Below are 23,356 nucleotides of genomic sequence, written 5' to 3' on the forward strand. Positions count from 1 at the left end.
CCTTTTTAAGTTTCTTTCTTTTCCCGTTAAGCAGTTGCAGGTTCCTCCCCCTTTTTTCTGATCGTTCCCTAGGCAACATCTCTTCCCCTCAACCCTCAGGGTCATTCCCACATATCATATCAAACAGAAATATATTTGATAAAAATGCAAATCTGTGTTAAATTTCAAAACTTAAAATCCCCCCCCCCCAAAGAATCAGAAACTACATAAAATTTGTCAAAGCATTTCAGCAGCAGATTACTGTTAATGGAACAACATTGGTTGATATCCTGATTTCTGATGCATAAATGGAACGGCTTCATTGAAAGAGAGGAAATCTGGCACACAGTTTAGGGGAATAGCATCAAGAGTTGGGAATTGTTGCATATTATCTTCTCTGTCCATAACTCTAAATGTCTTTTGTGTGTGCCGTGCAACAATATTTTGGCCCAACATCACTCCCAGTACAGTATTGATTCAAAGTAATGAGACAACCTGTTTTTTTTTTAATGCTAGGCTTGTTAATTATTTTGGTATTGCTTAAAACAACTTTTCTCTTCCTTAATTCTTTCTCTCTATTTTCAGAGGACATACACATTATGCAGCATGTTGCTCTGGACCCCCTTTAAAGAATGTCATGAATTTGTGAGTCCATTTCCTTTCATGGCCAGTTGCACAAATGATTTATGCATGTAAGTATCCATTTTTTGAGATCCAGAGTTAGGAGAGGGTAGCTAGGATCCAAAAAAGCTCATGAATGCACATGGGTCTATTTTTATTATTATTGTTGGTCACACAGTATCATCATCATCATCACCATCTTCTTCTTCTTCTTCTTCTTCATCATCATCATCATCATCATCATCATCATCATCATCATCTCACACTATTCATATTTCAGACAGTGTCATGATCTCTAGGAGCAACTTCTTTCATCTTGGCCAAGTATTTTTTCCCCACCTGCTTCTTTTCCAGCTGTGTTGAATGATATTCATTTGTTCATTTCCAGACAATTGAGCGAAAATGGAGCAAATGGAAATAATTGTTGATCTAAATTTATGTATTTTGGATTCTCATCATCTGATTACATTTTGATTTAATACTAAATCATGGTTTAGTTCTATAATAATGAACTTAGTCTTCCCAGGATGTGGATGTTACTCACACCCTTGTCTCTGAGTTTTGCTTGTGAAGAACAGATCTGAAATTTCTGTTTTAAGTTACCTGCAGTTTAGTGTGCCATTTTGAACTGGGAACTTAGATTAATCTATTTTAATTTTGTTTTTTAAAAGCCACTTCATCTAAGTTTAGGTGTTATAAATCATTCTGAAAATCTTTCTCATAACATGAGAACATGATTTAGAGTTTAGCTTAAACTGAAATAAGCATATTTTAAAATGCAGTTCAATTAAGATCTTGAAACAATTATAAATAAATAAATGTTATGATTGTACCTGCTGCTTCTGATTTTCTATCAAAATAAAAAACTGAAATTTTGAACAGTTTATTGGTAATACTGCTGCAGGATCAGAATGGTAATGAACAGATAACTATATGTATTCTTAGTATTAATAGCTTTGAATGGTCAAATAAAATATAACTATTATTTGTTTTGTTTTTATTATATATTGTTTTAATTTTGTGCATTGCTTAAAATAAAAATAAAATAATGAATATTATCAATAATACCTGTGGATTATTAATAACAATGTTATTAATATTACCATACTGATCTTGTATGGAAATAGGGATAGTAATGTTATGTTAATTCTAATGTTTTTAAGGTCAGGAATTGATAATGCAACTTGGTGTCGTGCATTAACCGAATACGCAAGGACTTGTGCTCAAGCAGGAAAACCTCTCCATGAATGGCGGGGTCATTTTGAGCAATGTGGTAGGCATTGAAGGGCTTCAGAATATTTTCTCGTCTCAGTAGTTCTCCATGTCTTTGTCTTTTTTTTCTGCAATTTGTTTTCACCTTTTTAATCAGTGCAGCTTTCGCTGAGTTTATAATATTTAAACCCAGACTTTTAAATTGCTATATTTTCTAACATAGAACAGTAATGATTAGATAAAATAGTAGCATATAAAACTAGAGAGAACCACATTTCAGCAATTAATGTTATTATACATAAAATAAAGTTTGTGTATCAGATCAGAAACACAATATATCATAATATACTATATATGAATTATGTAATATACACTTACATTTTTAAAATATGAAGGCAGGAATAAGAAAATTTAGCATTGATCCTGAGTGATAATGATTTTCATTCCCAAAAAAAGTAGGAAATAAATGTTCTATTGATGGGTTCAGTGCTCATATATCAGTCCTCCCATCATCTCAACTGCCTAGAAGCAGTGCCCAAAGACATTTGGGGAAGTGAGCATTTTGTGTCTGTTACCTTTATCTCCATTCAGTTATCCTTCTTCTTGCACATTTAGACTTTAAAGATTTCAAGTAATTTAAGCAGTGGGACTATAGGAGGCACATAGAAGGAAGATAGAGCTACTGTGCATTGTACATCAAAATGAGGGCAGTGAGAAAAAAAAGAGGTCTTATGAACCTATCTGTGTACAAGCTTATAATATCTTGCAGATATTGTTGCAAATGTTATGTAAATGAATTTACATTTGATTTTACTATAGTTTTAGGTAGCATTTTTGAAATGAAATGAACTCTACATCTATGATTGGCTGCAGGGATGGAAAAGGAAAATAACACATAATTTTTAAAACCAGCTTTCAAATAGATTAAACATTAAGAAGTCTTGAGAGACATTAAAGCCTTATGGATTTATAGTGCCATAAACCTTTGAATAGAACTTTTTTCTTAAATGAAATTGATACATGAGCATAAATTAGGTAACATTCTCTATGTCTTCTGTTTTGCAGTTGTTAAATGTGAGGAGCATCTTGTCTACAATGAATGCATTGATTGTTGCCCGTTTTCATGTCGCCAAAAAACTCTCTGTGTTGACAGTGAACTTCCCTGTGTTGATGGATGCTATTGTCCAGATGGTAATATGGCCATAGTGTGGGTGGCATTCTTGTAAATCTACTGCAGAACAGCTATATTTCAGGAGTTTGCCACCCAAGTTAATGTTGTTTGTGAAATTGTAAATTCTTATGGGGATAGATGAAATCAACCTAAGGGAGTTCTAGGAGTAATCTAAAGTGCCCTTGTGCATTTCAAATTGCATTTACCCCTCCGGATCTGGATATTTTTACAGTCCTATTTGTTTGTAACATGTGGTTATATTTGTCCTTTATGATAAGAAATAAATATTAACTTGGGGTGTGTAAAACATTTCAGATTTGAACTGTTTTGAATCTGTTCCAAGTGTGAATCAGGTTGTTTCAATCATTTTCAAAGTGTTTCACTTTGTTTTAGTCAAAGTGGGCTTGTTTAGGGCTGTTTAAAGTCAAAACACTTTCCAACCCTAAAAAACCTTTTTGTATTTGAAGCAGGGCATTTTACACTTGAAATGAGGCCTTTCAAATTTGAATTGTTCATATTTAAAACATTTTGCAGACATCTACTGTTAATTTATAATATTGTACATTGTGAAGCAATTTTATTAAGTACTATGCAGTCAAATATATTTTATAGTTATTATCAATCACATGACTTGATAATTATCTGCCTGCTATTGAATATACCTTCTAGGACTTATTTATGAAAACAGATTATGTGTGAGGCCAACTGAGTGCCCTTGTGATTATCATGGAACTGTCCACAGAACTGGTGCAATAATTCAAGAGGAATGCAATAACTGGTAAGTAACATTCTGCAAATTTTATGCATGTTTTACTAACCCCAAACAATAAAAATATATTACTATTGGGCAAATAATTGTTAAAGTCATACAGTTTGTAAATTACTTTTCCAAGATAAGGGAGTTTCTTCCCATAAACATTTGGTAGAATTCCAGAGCTTTGGAAGTTCTAGGTTAGCCTGACTCTCAAATCCTTAGAATTATTTTCTTTTGGAAGAACTTGAAGAAGTTCAAATAACACAGTGGTGGTATATACCAAAACTAAGGATGCTTTTTAATATAGCTTTTACTTTGCAGTTACTGTACCTTACTCATGGACTTTCTGATGATATCACCTTAGGGTAACTTTCCTGCATTGTGCTTCTATTTCTTCACAATTTTCCTCACAAGAAAAAGTATTTTAAGGAGCCAAAATTAAGGAGCCATTCACTTTTTGAATGATAGCACTATGAGTCCTCTGTATAGAAACATATGAAGTTCACTACGTGGCGCATTCTCCTTTCAAGAATGTGGAGAGTTTTTAAATTCCATAGCAGTCAAGATCCTTAGTAAGTTTATACAGATAGATACTGTGAATGTATCTTGAAGCATAGGGTTGCTGGGATATTTTCTTTCATCCAAGAGAAAGCTGCTGAATTTGTTATTATGAATAGAAGAGAGGGAGCCACAAAGTGCAGGAGTGTTTTGTAACTAGAAACAAGATGCATAAGTAATCCCACGGATTGTCTCAGTTAAAGAATTGGGTAACTATATGGGTTGTTATCTATTTTGTTAATGAATAATATACACTACCCACAGTGATGAGGATTTTTATGTTGCGACATTTGAAACAGGCTTTTGCAGCCTGCGGGAACTGCTATGGAAATGTTCAAGATTGCTTGGCAATTTAAATAAATAATTGTATTCTGTATGCATGAATTTAAAATGGTATTTTTCTTAGAATGGTATCTGTATATTCATCTGAATATGGTGTTTTGGTGTTTACATTACTTTCGAGTTTGTTGCCTAGACTGCATACATGAAGAGTAGTGTTTGAAAAAATGCTCATGTTATTTTTTAAAAAAATGTATTAACATATCTGTGAGGTAATATGCTTCACTTTGAGCACTTTGTGACAAAAGAAGTTCATTTTTGTCCTTGTCCCAGGCATGTGTAGCTTTCCCCTTTTATTGGACTGCAAGTAAGGAACCCATAGATACCACAGTACACCTGGTGAATATGGAAAGATCTCGTATTTATTTCCATTAGTATTCCCCTAGTATAACTTGTTTTCTGAGATTAATAGCATACATTCAGTCAGAAATCTTGATTCAGCTTTGGTTTCTGACTTTCCATGGCTTAATCTCAGTTGAGGCTTTCAGTATATAGTTTTTTTAGTGTTACATGATAGCTGCATTTCTCAGTCTCAAAACTTTTTCTCTTTCAGTACGTGTTCTGGAGGGAAATGGATTTGCACTAATCTTACCTGTCCAGGTACATCAGTTTTTAGATAATTCATACAAACCTTGTTTTCTAGCTTGGAATATTAGCGATAACGTTTTTGCAATTTTTCTCATCTGTCACCCTATTATTGTAAATTAATATATTTTTTTCCGTTTCTGACTACCTGTCTTTTATAAACTGTAGCAGTTTACTTATGAATGTCATGTCTAAGTTTGCCAGTATTCAGTGCAGCATTAGCCCCACTCAATTTCCAGACATTTCATGTATCTGTTTGCTCAGTAAGAATATACAGAGCCCAACCACATTTCATATAGGATATCCATGACCAGATCTTCCAACTTAAAAACCAACCAACCAACCAACCAACCAACCAACCAACCAACCAACCAACCCTTTTTTGAAATGTTTAACCCTTTCTTTATGTGTTATTTCTTTCTTTATGCCTTAATATCCAAATATAAGTCATATTCTGTCCCCTCATCTTCTGTGAGCTTTCACTCGGTGCCATAATTATGCTGTGGATCTAAAAAAGCCCCCCACGTTACTGCTTTAATGCTGGAAAACAGTGCAAAGGGAATGGATTTAATCTTTCCCCAAAAAGAAGATCCACCACTCTATTAAAAATCTAGACATACAGTAGATATCTTCCACACAGACTGAACAGCCAAGCACGAATATCTCCCATGCATGTTGTTGTTGTTGTTGTTTAGTCGTTAAGTCGTGTCCGACTCTTCGTGACCCCATGAACCATATTGCGCCAGGCCTTCCTGTCCTTCCCTGCCTCCCTGAGTTTGCTCAGTTTCATGCTCATTGCTTCAGTGATGCTATCTAACCATCTCATCCTCTGCCGTCCTCTTCTCCTTTTGCCTTCAATCTTTCCCAGCATCAGGGTCTTCTCCAAAGAGATCTCTCTTCGCATTAGGTGGCCAAAATATCTGAGCTTGAGCTTCATTATCGATCCTTCCAATGAGCAATCAGGGTTGATTTCCTTTAAGATTGACTGGTTTGACCTCCTAGCAGTCCAGGGGACTCTCAAGAGTCTTCTCCAGCACCACAGTTCAAAGGCATCAATTCTTCGGCGCTCGGCCTTTTTTATGGTCCAGCTCTCACAGCCATACATTCTATCTATCTATCTATCTATCTATCTATCTATCTATCTATCTATCTATCTATCTATCTATCTATCTATCTATCTCCCATGCATACTCAGCATAAAAATAAGGTTTATTTTACCCATATGATAAATAGGGATAGACAATTGCTTTTTTGCATGTTTGTTTCTAGGGCCAGGGGAGGGAGAACAAGACCTATCCATATGTGTGCTATGACACTGAAATAGGTTCTTAAAGGAAATAAACATTTTTAAAAAGATGGAAAGGGCTATAATGTAGCAAGACAGCTGCTTTATTTCTCATTGTCATTCTTGTATGATTGTCTTAATATTATTCAGCAAATATTATTCAGCATTTAGTATCAAATACAACAGCACAGAACATTCTTGTAGCATATTGAAAAAAAATCCTTTTTTCATTCATTGTTGGCAGCTCAGTGCTCAGTTTCAGGAGATATTCACTTCATGACATTTGATGGACGCAAGTTTACTTTTCAAGCACCTTGCCAGTATATCCTGGCAAAAAGTCGCATCTCTGACAAATTTGCTGTGACTCTACAGAATGCTCCTTGTGGACAGGTAAGTTTATAAAAGCAAGCATATTGATGGCTTAAAATTAAGTCATCTTTCTGACAAATACATCAGTTCCTGCTTTCTGATGAACGGATCTCTGAATTTTGACTACTGTGGATCCAATACAGAAGTTCCATTCTGAAGACACAAGCATGCTGTGTCTTATGGACTTAATACAGGGCAAATTAAAGAAAGCAAGTGGTGGATCTCCCTGGCTTTGAGTCCCCTTCTGCCCAGCATCACTTGCCAGTGGGACAAATAAGCACTATTTGCCCTTCTTAGCCTGGAAGGCAAGAATGGGCAAGGGTAGGCAGGTACTTAAAACAGCTGGCTTAGCTGCTGGTTATGTTGCCAGGTTGCAGATATGGAGGTCTGCTAAAAGACTGCTAAACCCGTGTCTGAAACAAGCTCAGCTGACAGTTCACCTGCGCAGAAGAATGATGCAGAGTGAAGTGGGAGGAAACAATAATGAGCAAGCTCTGTCCAGACTGGCACTGCAAGCAGTGGCTGCTATTGATTGTAGCACCTGGAAGTAGTCTGTGAAGAAACCAAATAGTGTAGGAATAGGTAATATAGTACCCTCCCCACCAAAATAATAAACATAGTTTAAAGTATAGCCCTGAGAAATTTCTTATTGGCAGAAGAACCAGGAAACCTGCACTACATTCACTGGTGACAAAACTAGCAACACATTGGTGGTAGAACCCCGTTCTCTTTCCCACTTTAAATAGATGAAATATCAAGCCTGTTACTCAAAACAAAATGGTGAAATTATATTGACTTAAAAAATGGCTTTCTTCTAGTTAGGTTTTGATAATATTGGTTTTCATTTAGCTTCTCTAATCTGCTTGATGTGGATGGTTTAATCTTATCGTGCTGCCCCATTATATTCATCTGGTTTCTTAGACTCACTTTTTATTGAACAGTGTAAAAGTGTTTCATAGAATGTCATGTAATTTCGAGAAAAAACTATTTTGGATCTACAGTAGTTTGCTTTCATCATTTGACTGTGTATTTCAGATTGAGGAGATCTAATAAAGCAAATTGTCTTCCAATGAAGCTTGTCTATCACCACTTTCTAACTAGTTGACCAAAAAGGTATAAAAATGGAATGATAAGATCTAGAGGCAGTAATTACCCGAGGTAGCTTAAATTATTCTGGGAAAAAGGAGTATTTACAATAGAAAGTCAACGCGCTGAATTGTGAAGGCTAAATCAAGCTGTAATTTCAAATATTTGGCTTCAAGTTATTTACGAAAAATGATACTTAAAAAACTCAATAAGAGCATAATTTCAAGTAGAGGATTGTCATCTGAAAAATAAGACATGCAATTATTCTAATCCTTTGATAGAGTTTTGGGGTTAAATATTTTTTTGAAATTACTACTATCTGTGAAAGTACATTGCCAGGATAATGGTTATGGGAAATCTAGAAAGCAAGTCTGGATGTACAAGTTCCATAAATTTTCTAAACCTGAGAAAAAGGGAAGGGAAACATTTTTGTTTTGTAAGTTACCATGGCTGGAGTTATTTTATATTTAAGGTATTTAATATCTAGAAAGCATCTAATGCTACAGTGTGTCCATTATTACATTCATAGCTTGTTTTGAATAGCTTGGAGCAATCTTATTATCTCACACAAATGCTCTGAGATAGCACCAACCTTTATAACTAAGTATAACACTGATCTTGGGTCACCATGTTTATTAAGGAGCGAGTTTGCTGGTGGCCTATGGCCCTTCTGACTAGCCCTACCTATTGCCAGAATGCAGACCTCAATATGCTACCTTGTGGATGTAGCCCTCGATGGAAGGTTTCCTGCTCTTATGTGTGCCCTGCTGCATTTCACTTAACCTTAAATGCTGCTATTTGTGAAGGTGAATGGGTCTGGATAGGGAGAAACTGACTCCAACTCAATCCTGCTAAAACTGAGTGGCTATGGTTGTTGGGACTGCCTAAGTCTGGGCATCTTCCATCTCCTGAATGGGATTGCACTTCCCCATTCATGAGTGGTGGGGAGTTGGGGGTCCTTGTAGGCTCACAGTGGCAAAGAACAGGTGGCAGCTGTGGCCAGGACGGCCTTAGCACAGTTCCATCTGATGTGCCAGTTGAACTCCTTCATGGATCAGGTAGCCCTCTAGTCACTCACACTCTTGTCACCTCACTGTTCAACTATTGCAATGTATTCTACATGGGATGCCTTGAAGACCACTCAGCAGCTTCAGCTGGTCCAGAATGTAGCAGCATGGGCAATGGTGGGTTTGCCTTGGCACGGCCATGAGACACTCCTGATTCATGAGCTGCAGTGATTGCCAGTGTTTTTCCTGGTGTGGCTCAAGTGCTGGTTATCACCTACAAAGCCCTACATGGCATGGGTCCAGTTGTCTCAGGGACCACCTGTCTCCTATGGTTTCTGCTAGCTGGTTGGCATGCTCTGGTCCCTTTGATAAAACAATGCCATCTTTTGGGACACAGGAAGCACTCCTTCTCTGTTGTGGTACTTGCCTTCTCAAATGAGGTCCTTCCTGAGATCTGGATGGTTCCCACCCAGATGACATTCCAGAAGGCCTTAAAGACTTGGCTGTTTCCCAAGCTTTGGGGTAGGATGGATGACACCACTTGTTAGATGTGATTGACAAATGCTTTGTATGTTTTGGTGCCAGATGTCTGGATTTTCCATCTTGTAATTTCTTTTATTGTACTTATTTATCATATTGTAAATACCATATAGCATTTTGTATTCATGTTTTATTTTTTATATTGTGAGCCTCTTGGAGTCAGTTGGAGTTGGGCAGCACCGAAATTGAAGTAAATAAAGTGAAGCAGCAGCTATATGTGAGATCATAACTCACCTCATATTCATTTACAATTTTTTCTATGAGAATTATTATACTTTATACCTTGATCCATTATGAACTCCATATTATTTTAAGATATTATTTGTCTTCATCATATTTCTAGAATCATGATGGAACATGTATCCAATCAGTCAGTCTTATTTTCAGTCAAGATTCTAGGAGGCAAGTAACTCTGACCCATTCGGGAGATGTTTTGGTACATGATCAGTATAAAGTTAATCTGCCTTATATTGATGGTAAGTTAGAATAAAATTGTAATAAAAATAACATTACAAATATGAACATGCTATGAATTTAGTTATATGTTATTTGTCATGGAAATCACAGGTTTCATGCTCCTTATTTGGTACAATTTATATGGTTTCTTCCTATTTTTATGCTAAATTATCTATTTGACCAGAATCAGGGATGAGAAATGAAAAGAATGATCAATATATTGTAGCAGAATAAGCCATTAATAAACCATCATTCACATAGAACAAGAGATACAATATATGCTCATGGATAAGCCGAGAATTTTAGCCTCCAAAATACACCCCCAAAACTGGGTTTGGCTTATCCACTGATGGGCTTATCCAGGAGTATTACAATAATTCATTCCGTGCCATATATCAATCTTTCTTCTTTTTTCCAACACTGGTTAGGTTATCTGGTGCCTCTCCATCTTAAAGGATGGATTATATTTTACATGGTTTTATATCCTAGGATTTAGTAGTCTGTATTGTATTGTATTGTATCCCAGCTAAGAACAACACATGGAGGATTTTTTTTAGTTGTGGATGAAGTAGCTTCAGCTCAAATCTGAAGGAACTTGTGTAAAATGAATTACTTTTGGAAGCATTCTGTAAAGCTCCTACTTAAATAATATAAAGTCAGACCTACTCTAAATGATTCCATCACTTCATGACACAAAATGATGGAAAATGTTTGCAGAGGCATCCAGAATTTAGGTTTAAGGCCATCTCTACCATGAGCAATCAGTGCCAGCAACTTGGAAATGAACTTATAGCGTAAGAGTAAACTTGAACTGGACTGAACTTTTTGAAATGTGGAATCTGTGGCGATCAGTCTCCAACAAGCTTTAAGTGACGGGTAAAATAAAATCAACATTTCAATAGTACGTGAGGTTACTATTGACATATTTTCCTTCTCTTTCTCTCTTTTAGATTCCTTTGAAATTAGGAAACTTTCCTCTGTATTTTTACAAATTAAATCATATGTTGGATTACAAATACTTTATGACTGGAAAGGTTTAAGACTCTATCTTGAAGCTGATGCTCAGTGGAAAGATGACACTATTGGCCTCTGCGGAACTTTCAATGGAAACACTCAGGATGATTTTTTGTATGTATAATTGTAACTTCTAAAATCTTCATAAATACTAAAATAAATGTTTAATCAGTGCATTTTTTCAACAAGGTAGAAAAAACATGAGTAGTTCATTACTAGAAGAAAAAAATAGTCATATTTGTACACCACCCACTTGAAGTGATTTTGGGTGGTGGCTCTGGGCAGCAAGAAGGTTAAAATGTGCTGGACATACAATCTGACAACCCAACATAAATAAAAATAATAAAGTTGGAGAACATCAGCTAAGATTGCGAATTGGTCAGCATACAAGTTTAATATATTATGGTCGGTTGCATAGTCAGCCAGATGTTTAGACTGGATTTGGCATTTTTATCCACCTATTGAGTCTTTCCCAAGGACCTGGGATAGGCAGATGTTGTTGTTTAATAATATTAAAGCTATCATTGCAGGATATAAGCTGTTCCAAGTAAAGTTGCCTTTTGCACTTGACTGATGGCAATTTTGTCGTCGTCATCATCATCTTCATTCTTATTATTATTATTAATTTTGTGCCTTGCAAAGCTCTGTTGTTTAGAAGAAGTTGCTCCTCTTATAAACTTTCTCAAAAGCTTGGCAAATATTCTCAGCTTCTAGTTTTAATTTGTTTTAATCCCCATGTCATAGTGGTATGGGCACTGAATAGGAGATATACTGCCAAATTAAAGCAAAGTATAGAGCATATTTTACATGCCAGCATTAAGCTTATGGTAACATAGTTGATAATTGCCTTGCAGGTAGAGCTGTGCTCAGATGGCATGATTTTCTGTCCCCAAACCATGGATGTCAGCATCACTTAGCTCATATTTTGTCATTGTAAACAATAGTTTGGCAAATCTGGGATTTATCATGCACTTGTTGCAATGAAGTATGGTAAAAAGAAGGGCATTATACATGGCTTTTTTTCTTAATTCTAAATATTTGGGCCATTGTTCATATACAGAGTTCTGAACATTCCTAAATATTCTAAATATATGGCTCATCTCTTCATATGCAGTGTTGTTTTTTTGTTTTGGTTACCTTCAGATCAGGGGTTTTCAAATTTTCAGGCCACAGAACCTGTTAGTTAAAAAAAAAAAATTCCCAGAACTCCTGATCAAGAGGCAAAACTCTGGTGATAGTAAATTGGCTGCATTTGAGTGAACTTCTTCTTTCATAGAACCCCATCAAGTTTTCATAGAATGCTAGAACACCAGGGTTCCGTGGGGAACATAGATTGGAAGACTTCTTCTAAATAGTTTGGAACAATGGCTGCTTTAGAATTTTTCAACCCTTCCAATTTAAATTTAGAAGGATAATGCTTAGTTATATACTTTATAGAAGTAAAATAACTGGATATCCTAACTTTTTATAAAATGAAATATTTTTGTTTGCAGAAACAATGGAGAAGGATATATTATTTAACGACTGTCTTTCTTTTATACCCAAAAGATAATACATTAACTAGTATTTTTGTAGGGATGTACTTTTAAAATATAAAGCATCTGAATAAGAAGACTTATAGATCCCTGATATCAGGACCCCTTGACAAATGAGTCAACTTTTAATTTCATTGTATGCACTCAAGAATTGAAGTATGTTTTTTTAATTGATGTTACTGCTTCTTTTCAAAACCAATCATTTGCTAAAAATCAATCAATTAAAAAAAGATCTCCAGTTGGAGTGCCAGAAACTACGCCTCAGCTTTTTGGAAATTCCTGGAAAACTTCATCAGGCTGTAGTCCTGGGTATGACAGTTCATCAGTAGATCCGTGTGATGTTCATTTACAAGCAGGTGGGTATGAACATGGAGAGCAACAATGACAGAATGTTTAATGTTGCAACATAACAAGGGTCATTTTAAGCTTCTGAAGCTGTGATGTCTGTATATGTGTACAGTACTTTGACTTCAAACTCAATTACGTGCATAAAATTAAGAAAATAGCTAACCCAGGCCAAATATATATGTTGTCACAATATCCTTGTAAGAACAAGATGACAGTGTTGATAATGCTCTGCCCATGGCTATTCTATGCAGCAGTATGGATATTTCTTTATTTAAAGGTTAAGCTACCAAAGTTTATCTTTAATCTTTGTTGCATTCAGATTCTTGTGTTGTTGTAATTCAGGTCCTGAATTGCTTATTTCCTTCTATGGCTAAGCTAAATAAATGAATGCTAAATTCAAAATCAATGCTAAAAAGAATTAAAATGCACTTATTTTTAAAAAATATAAATAATAATTGCAAAACTGCTTGCTATGATTAGGTGCTGGAGTGAAGCCTTTTCTTGTCATAGCTCCCACAAAAGAATAGATGCTTTAGAGGTTACATTTTTTGTAATACTATTTGCATAACAATATTACTGGTATTTTTATGTGAAATAGCAGAATTTAAGTTCAGCCAGTCAGCTACTAATTGTTTGAGGTCATCCTTACTGTATGAGGAACTTGTAGCCCTCCAGTTGTTGCTCAAGTAAAAGTCTCAGCATTCCTCATAAATGATCATCTGATGAAGCTACTGCAGTTTATATCTCTGCAATATGTCTAGTGCTGTACATTCCTCACAGTGTTCTAAATATGAATATAAGAATGAGCTGTATGAAGAACAGAAAAGAACATATTTATGGTGATTGTGATTCAAGTGTACCTTGAAAAAAATTCAACACAATTTATCTGTACACGTTCCATCAGTAATCCTACTGGCATTGGCTATCAGAGAAGCTGAAAAAGACGTTTTTGTTCCCCAGGGGGGAAAAAAAGGCTTTACAATGCTCTTAAATTGAAGGATCTCAAACTAAAACTTGGTTATTTCTATTTATTACTTTAACAGCTGCTTATGCAACAGAAGCTTGCAGCATCATTACCAAAGAACTCTTTGCCCCGTGCTATACCTATCTGAGTCCTCTCCCCTATTTTGAACAGTGTAGAAGAGATACCTGCAAGTGCGGGCAGATCTGTATGTGTTCTGCTCTCTCCCATTATGCCCACCTGTGCCACAGATTTGGAGTGGAGATAGACTTCCGGAGTAGTGTCCCAGAATGCAGTAAGTTATTTTTCTGTATCTGAATTTAACAACTGTCCTTGGCACCATGACTGAATCTCATGACAAAACGAAATCCTGTGAAGTAGGTGAAATACCTGAACTTAATTCCTTTGCTTGTTTCCATGCAACTGTGGGCATCAATAGAAGATTAAGCTAGAGCTCTTCCATGGATTCATGCAGCTGAAGAAGCTTTTTACCTGTGTTTCTTATATTGGTTATATTACAGTATGACAAACATGGCGTGCAAGGAAGATGCAGACTTCCTTATTCTTTGAAGTGGTAATAATTTGTTGGAAGTATTGTATAAGGCTAGTATAAATGCAAGATGTTTTATCATATAGTGCTCTTCTCCTAAAATGGAAAAAAAAAAGTGTCTATAGTGGAGGTGACTTTTTGTGATTGCAAGAATAGGAAGGCTTCATTCCCAGGGCCACATGTGGCTATCAAACCCATTATTGTGTCTCCCAGATTAGGGCTACGCAAAATGTTTCATCGTAGAACATTCTAACTCTGAAACAGGCTGTTCTGAGATCAGAACATGCCTTTCTGTTGTCAAACAATTGTTGGAACATGACTGCTAAAAATATATGCATGATTTTTTGTCATTTTGAAATGGGAGATATACAGAAATCACACTATAAATTCCAAAACAAGCACGCAATACTTACCCCCCAAAACTAGGGGAAAAAAAATAAGAAAATGATTCAAGTCTACATTGAATGTTGAATGTAATAAACAATGTAGCCTTTTTTTCATGTAGTAACGTGATTTATTGCTAATGAAATAGTGTCTTACACTAAAGTCCTATGCTTTGCCTGAATTTGCTGGACCTAACCTTTGAGTAAGGATGCATAGTATTTCATAATAGCAGCTTATGTTCAGTGAATCTTACTGAAGTTTGTGAGATAAAATGTTAAAGAGTGGGGGGGGGGTTGGGGGGGTTGTGTGTGCGCATTTGGCTTGTAACATGAGAAGTTTTCTTCTTTTCATTTGAGCAGCTCTTTCATGTGAAGATACAAAGGAATACAGTACTTGTGTATCTACCTGTGGTAGGAGCTGCCGAGCATTTTCTGTGCCAGAGACATGCGATGGTGATTGTGCTGAAGGCTGCACCTGCCCCTTTGGAACATATCTGAACATCAAAACTGACAGATGTGTGCCACAGTAGGTTTAATTATGCTGATAGCATTTCTTTGTACAGTAACTGTATGTTTTCAGATCTAAGCAACCAGCAGAAAGCTACCAACAGAAGTGAATATGTGTTGCTCAGGGATGAACTGTGGAGTCCTTGGGGTTCTCTGAGCTTGGTGGTTTTCTTGCAAACATTTCGTTACCCAGCTAGGTAACATCTTCAGTGCTGAAGATGAAGATGTTAGCTAGCTGGGTAACGAAATGTTTGCAAGAAAACCACCAAGCTCAGAGAACCTCAGAGAATCCCAAGGACTCCATAGCAGAAAGCTTTCACATAAATATTGCTGAAAAACAAACTTCTAACTTATTGAGTAACTGGACAGACAGCAGTGCTGGACAAAAAAGACAGTAATGATTCCATACACTGCTCTGTGCCAATCATGAGATGTGGTCCCTCACCCTTCTTGCTTTCCACTTCTAGCAGCATTATTAGAGTTTGGTCATTAATGTTGTAAATAATCATATTTATCTCATGATTAAAATCTTAAGATGGTTTTCTAAAATTCTAATGAAATATTCCCCAAATATAATTTATTTTGTGATGGTATAACATGGATTTCATTAGTTAGCAATTGTATTGATTAAAAGTAAATACCAGTTAAGTTACTAAGAATCAAAAAATCAGTTCTGTAGGTGGGAAAAATAGCAACCAGATGGACTGATTTTTCCAAGCAGCATGCTATAGTTAAGCTTTACTTGATTGGACTAAGTCTGTAGGCACTGTATCCTTTTTCTCTGGATTATGTGAAGACAAAATCATACTTTATTAAAGTTTCTGATAGGAAGAACAGTGTTTACACTCTATCTTTTTTAAAAAGAGCATTTTATGAATTTTTGAAGGAAAAATAAATCTGGTACATATGTGCTATCATTTGTATATCTGTAACTCAGCTTACTTGGCTGTATATAGGATTTACTTGATAAGAAAACATTCCAATACATGATGCTTGGTTGGAATGCTTTGGGTTTTTTATAACAGTTAATATTTTCAGCCATATAAATTTTATATCAATATTCAGTACTTGTTTTCATTATAGAAATGAATGCCCCTGCTATTTTCATGGTATTGATTACCCCCCTGGAGAAAATATAATCACATCTTTTGGAAAGTGGTAAGTTAGTTTCATATTTCAGATAGTTTCCAATTAAAGTTTATATATTTCTTAATTTTCCATTGACTGGGTATGGTTGGATGCTGAATTTTCTTCCAGAAATGGAAGAACTTTTCTGTCTATGACTTTTTTCTGCCTGTCTGCCCTCAAAGAAAGAGGGCAAGGGAAGGATTTACACAAGGCACTTTGTTGTCAGAGGCAAAGGTGCCCATCCCCATTTCTCATAGTTAGGTTGATGGGATGACTGCAGTATGAGTCTGAGATAAGATGGTAGCTGAGAAGGTACAGTTCTTTGATATCTTTCCAATCCAGCTACTTCCTTCCTCATCTCAAGTATTTATTGTCATTTCCTTGTATTTTTGACTGTGTAGTCATGATTCAAACATGTTAAATATTTTCAGAAATCTTGTTCATTCAGGATATCCACATTATGTTTAAAGTATGCACATTCTATTCTAATACATAATCTATGGTCTAGCACAAGAATTGTTCAAAAGGTTATTTGTGAAAAAGCAATGGAAGTTTTTTGTTTGTTTGTTTCAAGAAACATTATGTTTAGATTTCCAACTATTTTATAAAAAAGTGTTCATTTTTATTTATTGCATTTTTTCCCCAGTCACTGCAGAAATGGGATGATGAACTGTGAAGACAGCACTGGTATGTAAAGGAAAACAAAAACAAAAACAAATTGAACCCAGATCACTTTTCTCCAAACCTTAGTCTTGTTGTGTAGTTGTGTGTGATCTATATGCAAGAAGACTGGACCAGAGATAATTTAAGAAAGTACTATTGCAACTAAACCAATTTATGATTTTGGTAAAAAATATATTAGTGATACAGGTGAGAGCCATATACTCCATGAAGCTGTACAATCCTCTTAAAAATATGTGATTGCTAGGTTTCTGTATTGAAGAGGTTTGTAGAATACAGACAATCTCCAGGTTAAGAATGAGATCCATTCCTAAATCTGTCTTTAAGTCAAATGTGTATGTAAGTCAGAACTCATACTTACGAACAGGCTGCCTATTGCTAAAAATGGTGGACAGTGTTCTCCTTCCTGGAGCCAATGACCTGCTGAAGCTGCGCCATGTTTTCATGAACTGCTGAAAACTGCTGAAAACAGGCTGTATATTAAAAACACATTGCTTCAGCGATTTATGAAAACATGGCGCAGCTTCAGCGGTTCGATGACTCAAGGAAGGAGAACACCATCTGCCATTTTTAGTAATAGGCAGCCCATTCGAAAGTATGAGTTGTCCGTAAGTCAGACATTCTTAACCTGGGGACTGCCTGTATAGTAAACTGACTGTGACCCTATGTATGTTATATTTTTCTAGTTCATGACTGCCCAGATGACCAGATCTATGTTAACTGTAGTAATCCACCAATCATGGAACTTGGCAGGGAGAGAACATGTGAAAATCAACTGCTAAATATCACTGTGTCTGCACAACTTCCATGCTTTTCAGGATGTATGTGTCCTGCTGGGTAAGTAAACGAACATGCGGATAACATTTAATTTATTTATATCATGCAGTATAGCTTATACTCCGTCAGCAATTAGTGCATACACATTCATGTATGATTTCTCATTCCCTTTTAAATAGTTGAAGACAGTTGAGGAACATGTCCAGCTCCAGAAGTAAAGAACAGTTTTACTCCCTTACACACCTTTCTTATGTTGAGGCAACACACACGGGCAATATAACAAAATCAAAAGCCTAAGCAGCACAAATAACTATCTACAGTACTTATATTTATTCCTTCACAGCCTTTGAGCATCATTGTCTATCCCTTTAAAGCAGTATATTTCCTTCCCATTAATATTGGGACTTAGATTGTCACATAGTTAAGTGAGTGGGACCTTAAGTTTTTCAACTTCGTGCATAGAGTTCTATTTTGTTAAAAATAGTTACCTGGGAAACTATAAACCTAAGTCCTGAAATTTCTACCTTTGTAGTAGGTCTAGAGAAGGGATAGGACAATCTGTGTTTGTGTCTACAGGCCCTGCCCAGAGAGACTGGTTTTTGCAAGTTTGCCTTCCAGTAAACATTCTGTGGCTGATGCTGCATTTTGTCAGCCCCCGTAATTGTGAACTAGTCCTTCAGTGGGTTATACATGTAGGCCAACACTATCTTTCAGAAGGAAGTATATGCATTGTGTTTTGTATGATGATTTCCATTAATTAAATTTCTCCGGGGATGTCAATATGTATATTTAATGTTCAGATAATTCAGTCTATGTCTAAAAATGAAAACTCATTAAAATCGTAGGTACAGCTTTTATCTTATCAAGGTGCCAGGCATGTTCCTTTCACTTCCTTGAGCCGCTATTTCTGGCAATAATTAGCACTGAATTTTATGACAATATTAATGTTTGTTCATCATTTGTTTTTCTAACTGTGGTAGTTTCCCAATGAAACCCGCTCCTTCTTAGAAATCAATACTTGGCACACAACCCTTCCAGATTTTTATTATCATGCAGCAAGACAAAACACTGCTATCGTTATGACAGAGACATGTCCAAAATGGGGAAAAAAAAAAATGCTCTAGACACAGATTAAAACAGCTCTTTTTGAGTATTCTTTTTCAGTGGAACAAAACTTGAAAATGTCCAAGGGTTCCATCCTAGCAAACAGTGGGTACTTGGAACAAGCCATTGTTCCCTCATTTTTTACACTAGGGCCACAAACATGATTGTTAATCTGTGCTTAGTAGTACTGTCCTCCCCCCTGCTCCAAATTTACAGAACATTGGGAATGAAGATGATTTTTAATCTTAAAAACGATTTATAAGCAGGCTGTAAAAACATACTTATGTCTGCTGATTATTGCTTCCATAGCTGTGAAAATATTCAAAAAACATTATTTTTTAAAAAAAACTTACACCCTTGGCCAATATATCTGTGGATTGGGTAGTTGTTAGGTAGTATTAACCTTGGACTGTTGCTACACTTTTGGGCCCTAGGAGGAAAATGAAAGAGTAAGGGGTTTGCTTTCCTTTTTTCCCCTGTGATGGGACATTCAAACTGAAAGATACTATTTTGTTAGTATATGGTATTTGCTAGCAATTTGGGAAACTTTAAAAATGTGTGTGTTTTCCCAGACATGAGGGTTGGGAGATTAATTGGTTCATGAAATTGATTTATTATTTGCTAATGATTTATGTTGTAGTCAGTTACCATTATGTGTGTGCATGTGTGTGTATTATTGTTTACTGTATTTGTGTTTTTAACTTTATGTCAACTCCCCAGAGTTGCTATTACAAGGGCAGCCTATACATTGGTTAAAATAAACCATAAATAAATATCTTACTATATCTGAACCATGGTTGGATAAAGTGGAAAGATACTTGTTCAGCTATGTTTTCAGGATCCCTGTTTCATAGGCTTTTGCCATTTCAGCATTCTGGTTTCCATCGCTTGAAGCCACAAGGGGTGGAAAGGACAGCAGTAGCATCTGCTGTGTAGCGCTGAAATAAAGCGCTGTTGGTAAACTTCAACACACTTAAATGTTAACATAACTCTCTCTCCACTCCCAATTCTGAATGTTGCAATCATCACTAGCACTCATTTGAAAATGAAGCATTGAAACAGCAGTGACAATCTGCATGGATGACTGTTTTGCTCTTCATGTTTTTCTTTCTCTCAATTTAAAATATCTTCCCTAACAGATGGCATAACAGATCAAATAACTTATAAGAAGCTTAAATAAATTCCTGGAAGGTTTGCTAAAAAAAGAAAAGACAAAAAATCATCACTTTCTAATTTGCACACAAACACACACACAAAATAATTTTAATGGAGTCCAAGAATGTCTCTTATCAATGGCCAGAGAGAATTAGCAGACTGATTGCATAGAAGGAATTTAATTTTGAAGCCATGTTTTGTGACAGTCCCCTTATGTTATTGTTGGAGTAAAATAATGAATAGACTTCTGGTGTATTTTTTTAAATTAAATAGGCAGCAGTTCCAAATTGATATCATTCAAAATCATGCACACACATTACAAATATAACATTAAAATAACCTGCAGTATATCATAAAGTGAATTGTCTTATTATTTTTTTTAATTTCATGCAGTATTTCAAGTAGGAAGCCCTATAACTTATAGATTGCATTCAGTGTAACATTAGCAGAAAAAGTACAAGACGCAGTGTTGCATGTTATGTTAGTGATTGTGTCTTCCCCTACTGGGACAGTTAGCACAATTAGCTGAGCCTAAGAAATAAATAAAGAATTGCAAAATCACTTTTGAAAAGATTGGTACAGTGGCTTGGCCAGACACTTGCACAAGTAAAATCCAAGTACTAGATTAAACATTTGTGCAAAAATGAAAGGGCCTATCTGCAAAATAGACTTTTGTGCTACCAAAATAGCATCATGCAATGTATATTTTAGACTAAAAGGTTAAATGGTGGACTGCAAGTTGATTAATATTTTTAATAGTGTTTCTATAATGCATATGTATCTAATCAGTTTTTGTACTTAATAATCTTTACTTGAAAGCTATTGACATGAGCTGTATCTTCTCATTTCAGTTCTCCTTTTAGTATGTGATGAGGTGAAATGTGTGATTGCTTTATGATCAGTAGATACAGCAGATGAATTTAATGAACCATAGCTTTACTTGTTCTAAGTACATTCTTTTACTTTTGAGTACAAATTTGACAAATCAATCAATCAATCAATCAGTCAATATTGTTTAGCTTTATTTTATCTGGGCATGCATATCAAGAATATCAGTCCAGTTCCAGTTAGCATACAACTAACAATTAAAACAATGTTACAACCATTAATATACTTAAAACAATAAACTTAATAAAAATAAATAAAAACAAGATTGCAGGAGAATAACAACTATCTAAGCACGATACAACCATCTCACGGGCCCCCCATAGGATCCCCAAAGTTGCTGGAAAAACCACATTTCCAGAGTTTTCCAAAAGGCTAACAGGGATGGGGCTAACCTCTATATTTAATTAAACATAAAACAGTAGAAGATTAAGGTTAATAACATTAGTTGAAAGGTGGTACTAGGGCAGGAAATCATCTTTCCAACACCGAGGTTTAATGCAGGGTCTCTGTGAGTGTGCATGTGTATCTGAATAATGGAAATGGACAATACCAGAACTCAACAAATGTGAGTTTGCTCTAAATAATTTGTAATAGAGGAAACATGAGAGCTTAACTCTTCATCTTAGAGATTGTACTTCTGAAGCTCAAGAAGGAGCTCATGAAGCACATGAAGGAGTAATTCTCTTCTTTTCTGTAAAAGTTTCTTTAGGACAGTGAAAATAGCTCTTAGTAATGAATATAGGTGTGGGTTTTTAATTTTTCCCCCTAGGACTTCATAGCTCTTTAAAGTGAACAACAATTAAGTGCATTTATCCTTGGATGGGGGCATGGTGCCAGGCTATGACTGTTCTTTAAATCTTATGCTAAGGCATGTGATTGAGGTGCCCGTAAAATTAAATAATATGTTGGTCAAATTATAGTATTTATGAGTGAGTGCATTCATTTAATTTTATCTGTAAGTTATACATCAAACATTGACATTTGCAAATAATGGCCATTCACAGTAAAAAGAACTCATTTGTCATCTGAATGGCATCTTCGTTTTTTATGAATTCTTAGATCCTTGTAATCAATCTGTCTGCTTGGCTTTTCAAGAGAGAAAGCTGTTAGCACTTGTTTTATGTGGGATTATATTTCAGAGATGAAACTTGCACTTTTGTCTTTCCTGGCTAGAGTGACGCTCTTTGTTTCTGAAGGCGACCTCTTTAGTTGGTAGTATAAACCAGTGGGAATTTTGTAGTTCATTACACATTCACAAAAGGTGGGAGGACTATCTTATATGCTTTAAATAACACTAATGTTAATAGGTAAGAGAAACTCTGATGTTATTTTTTTTTCAGATTAATCGGAGAAGCTAGAAAATTATTTTAATAAAACAGCTATATTAACGAAAACTTTGTTTTCTCATCTGAAGTATATAAAAGGCAACTCCTATAAATGCAGCCAAAGAATTTTATGAGTTCTTTGGTTGTATTTATGTCAAGACATGGATCAAAAAGAATAGTCATGCCAAAATGTTGCATCCTTTCCCCTTTCCTATTGGATTTGTTATATTGAATTAAAATATATATGGTTTTTCTTCAGATTTTTCCAGGGAAGAGGGGAATGAATTAAAATTAAGAGAAAGGTTCACTTTGTTTTAATTTGTCTTTAAAATATTGAATTAAATACAAAATGGTAGAAGGATGTATTTGTTGTTCTGGTATTGTTGATCAAGCACCAGCATTAAAATGCTCACTGAATATACGTATTTCTGGATTTCTTCCTCCAGAGTTAAGAGGATTTTTAAAAAATTGTTCTCTGAGAAATATTGGAAGAAAAAATCTTATATTTGAAAACTTGTTATTTTTTTATTGCTGAGAATCCTAGGTGAGAGGTATTTTTCTGCTTTGTTAAAAACATTTTATTCTTCATTTTTTTGTTTGACAATAGAACTATTACATTAAGCATAGTGACTGTAACCTTGCATCTAGAATCCGGGAACTTTGTTGCTGGGAACAAGCTAGTAGAGAGCCCAGCATGGTGGCTGTAACAAGTGTTCATTTCTCCCACCGGGACCTAGTACTGTGCTGCTTTCAAACACTGATATGCAGGAGTTTGAAGCTGTAGGCACCAAAAGAAGTTCTTGCTGACTAGACCAATTTCTTTGTTGCTTTTGCTTCTTGTACGGGAGAACTGCAGGTGTCCAGATTTCTAAGAGTGACGGCTTCAGCTGAGAGAGAAGCCCATTCTTATATCAGCCTAGGCCTCTGCAGTCCTGTGAATCCCACATACATCCCTGTTTACATGACTGCAGTTGCTGAATCAGGATTAAACAAAAAGAGATCAAGAAGATGATAGAATCCGGCATTCTGAAGAGGGAC

At 35.6% G+C, this 23,356-nt stretch overlaps 1 protein-coding gene across 1 annotated transcript in view; it reads left to right on the top strand.

Annotated features, from left to right (window-relative positions):
• OTOG (otogelin) overlaps positions 1 to 23,356 on the top strand; it is a 104,962-nt gene that overhangs the window by 12,400 nt on the left and 69,206 nt on the right. Inside the window, exons 10-23 of the mRNA XM_025169761.2 lie at positions 565 to 671; positions 1,764 to 1,873; positions 2,878 to 3,003; positions 3,653 to 3,761; positions 5,188 to 5,234; positions 6,749 to 6,894; positions 9,850 to 9,982; positions 10,913 to 11,090; positions 12,743 to 12,867; positions 13,903 to 14,115; positions 15,114 to 15,279; positions 16,344 to 16,418; positions 17,035 to 17,075; positions 17,756 to 17,906. Coding sequence (XP_025025529.2) covers positions 565 to 671; positions 1,764 to 1,873; positions 2,878 to 3,003; positions 3,653 to 3,761; positions 5,188 to 5,234; positions 6,749 to 6,894; positions 9,850 to 9,982; positions 10,913 to 11,090; positions 12,743 to 12,867; positions 13,903 to 14,115; positions 15,114 to 15,279; positions 16,344 to 16,418; positions 17,035 to 17,075; positions 17,756 to 17,906 — 1,727 coding nt within the window. The remainder of the gene's footprint in view (positions 1 to 564; positions 672 to 1,763; positions 1,874 to 2,877; positions 3,004 to 3,652; positions 3,762 to 5,187; positions 5,235 to 6,748; positions 6,895 to 9,849; positions 9,983 to 10,912; positions 11,091 to 12,742; positions 12,868 to 13,902; positions 14,116 to 15,113; positions 15,280 to 16,343; positions 16,419 to 17,034; positions 17,076 to 17,755; positions 17,907 to 23,356) is intronic.

This window comes from Python bivittatus, unplaced genomic scaffold (assembly GCF_059951505.1).
Source record: "Python bivittatus isolate LINGU-HERP-01145 unplaced genomic scaffold, Pbiv_v1 ctg000480_np1212, whole genome shotgun sequence".
Classification (NCBI taxonomy): domain Eukaryota; kingdom Metazoa; phylum Chordata; class Lepidosauria; order Squamata; family Pythonidae; genus Python; species Python bivittatus.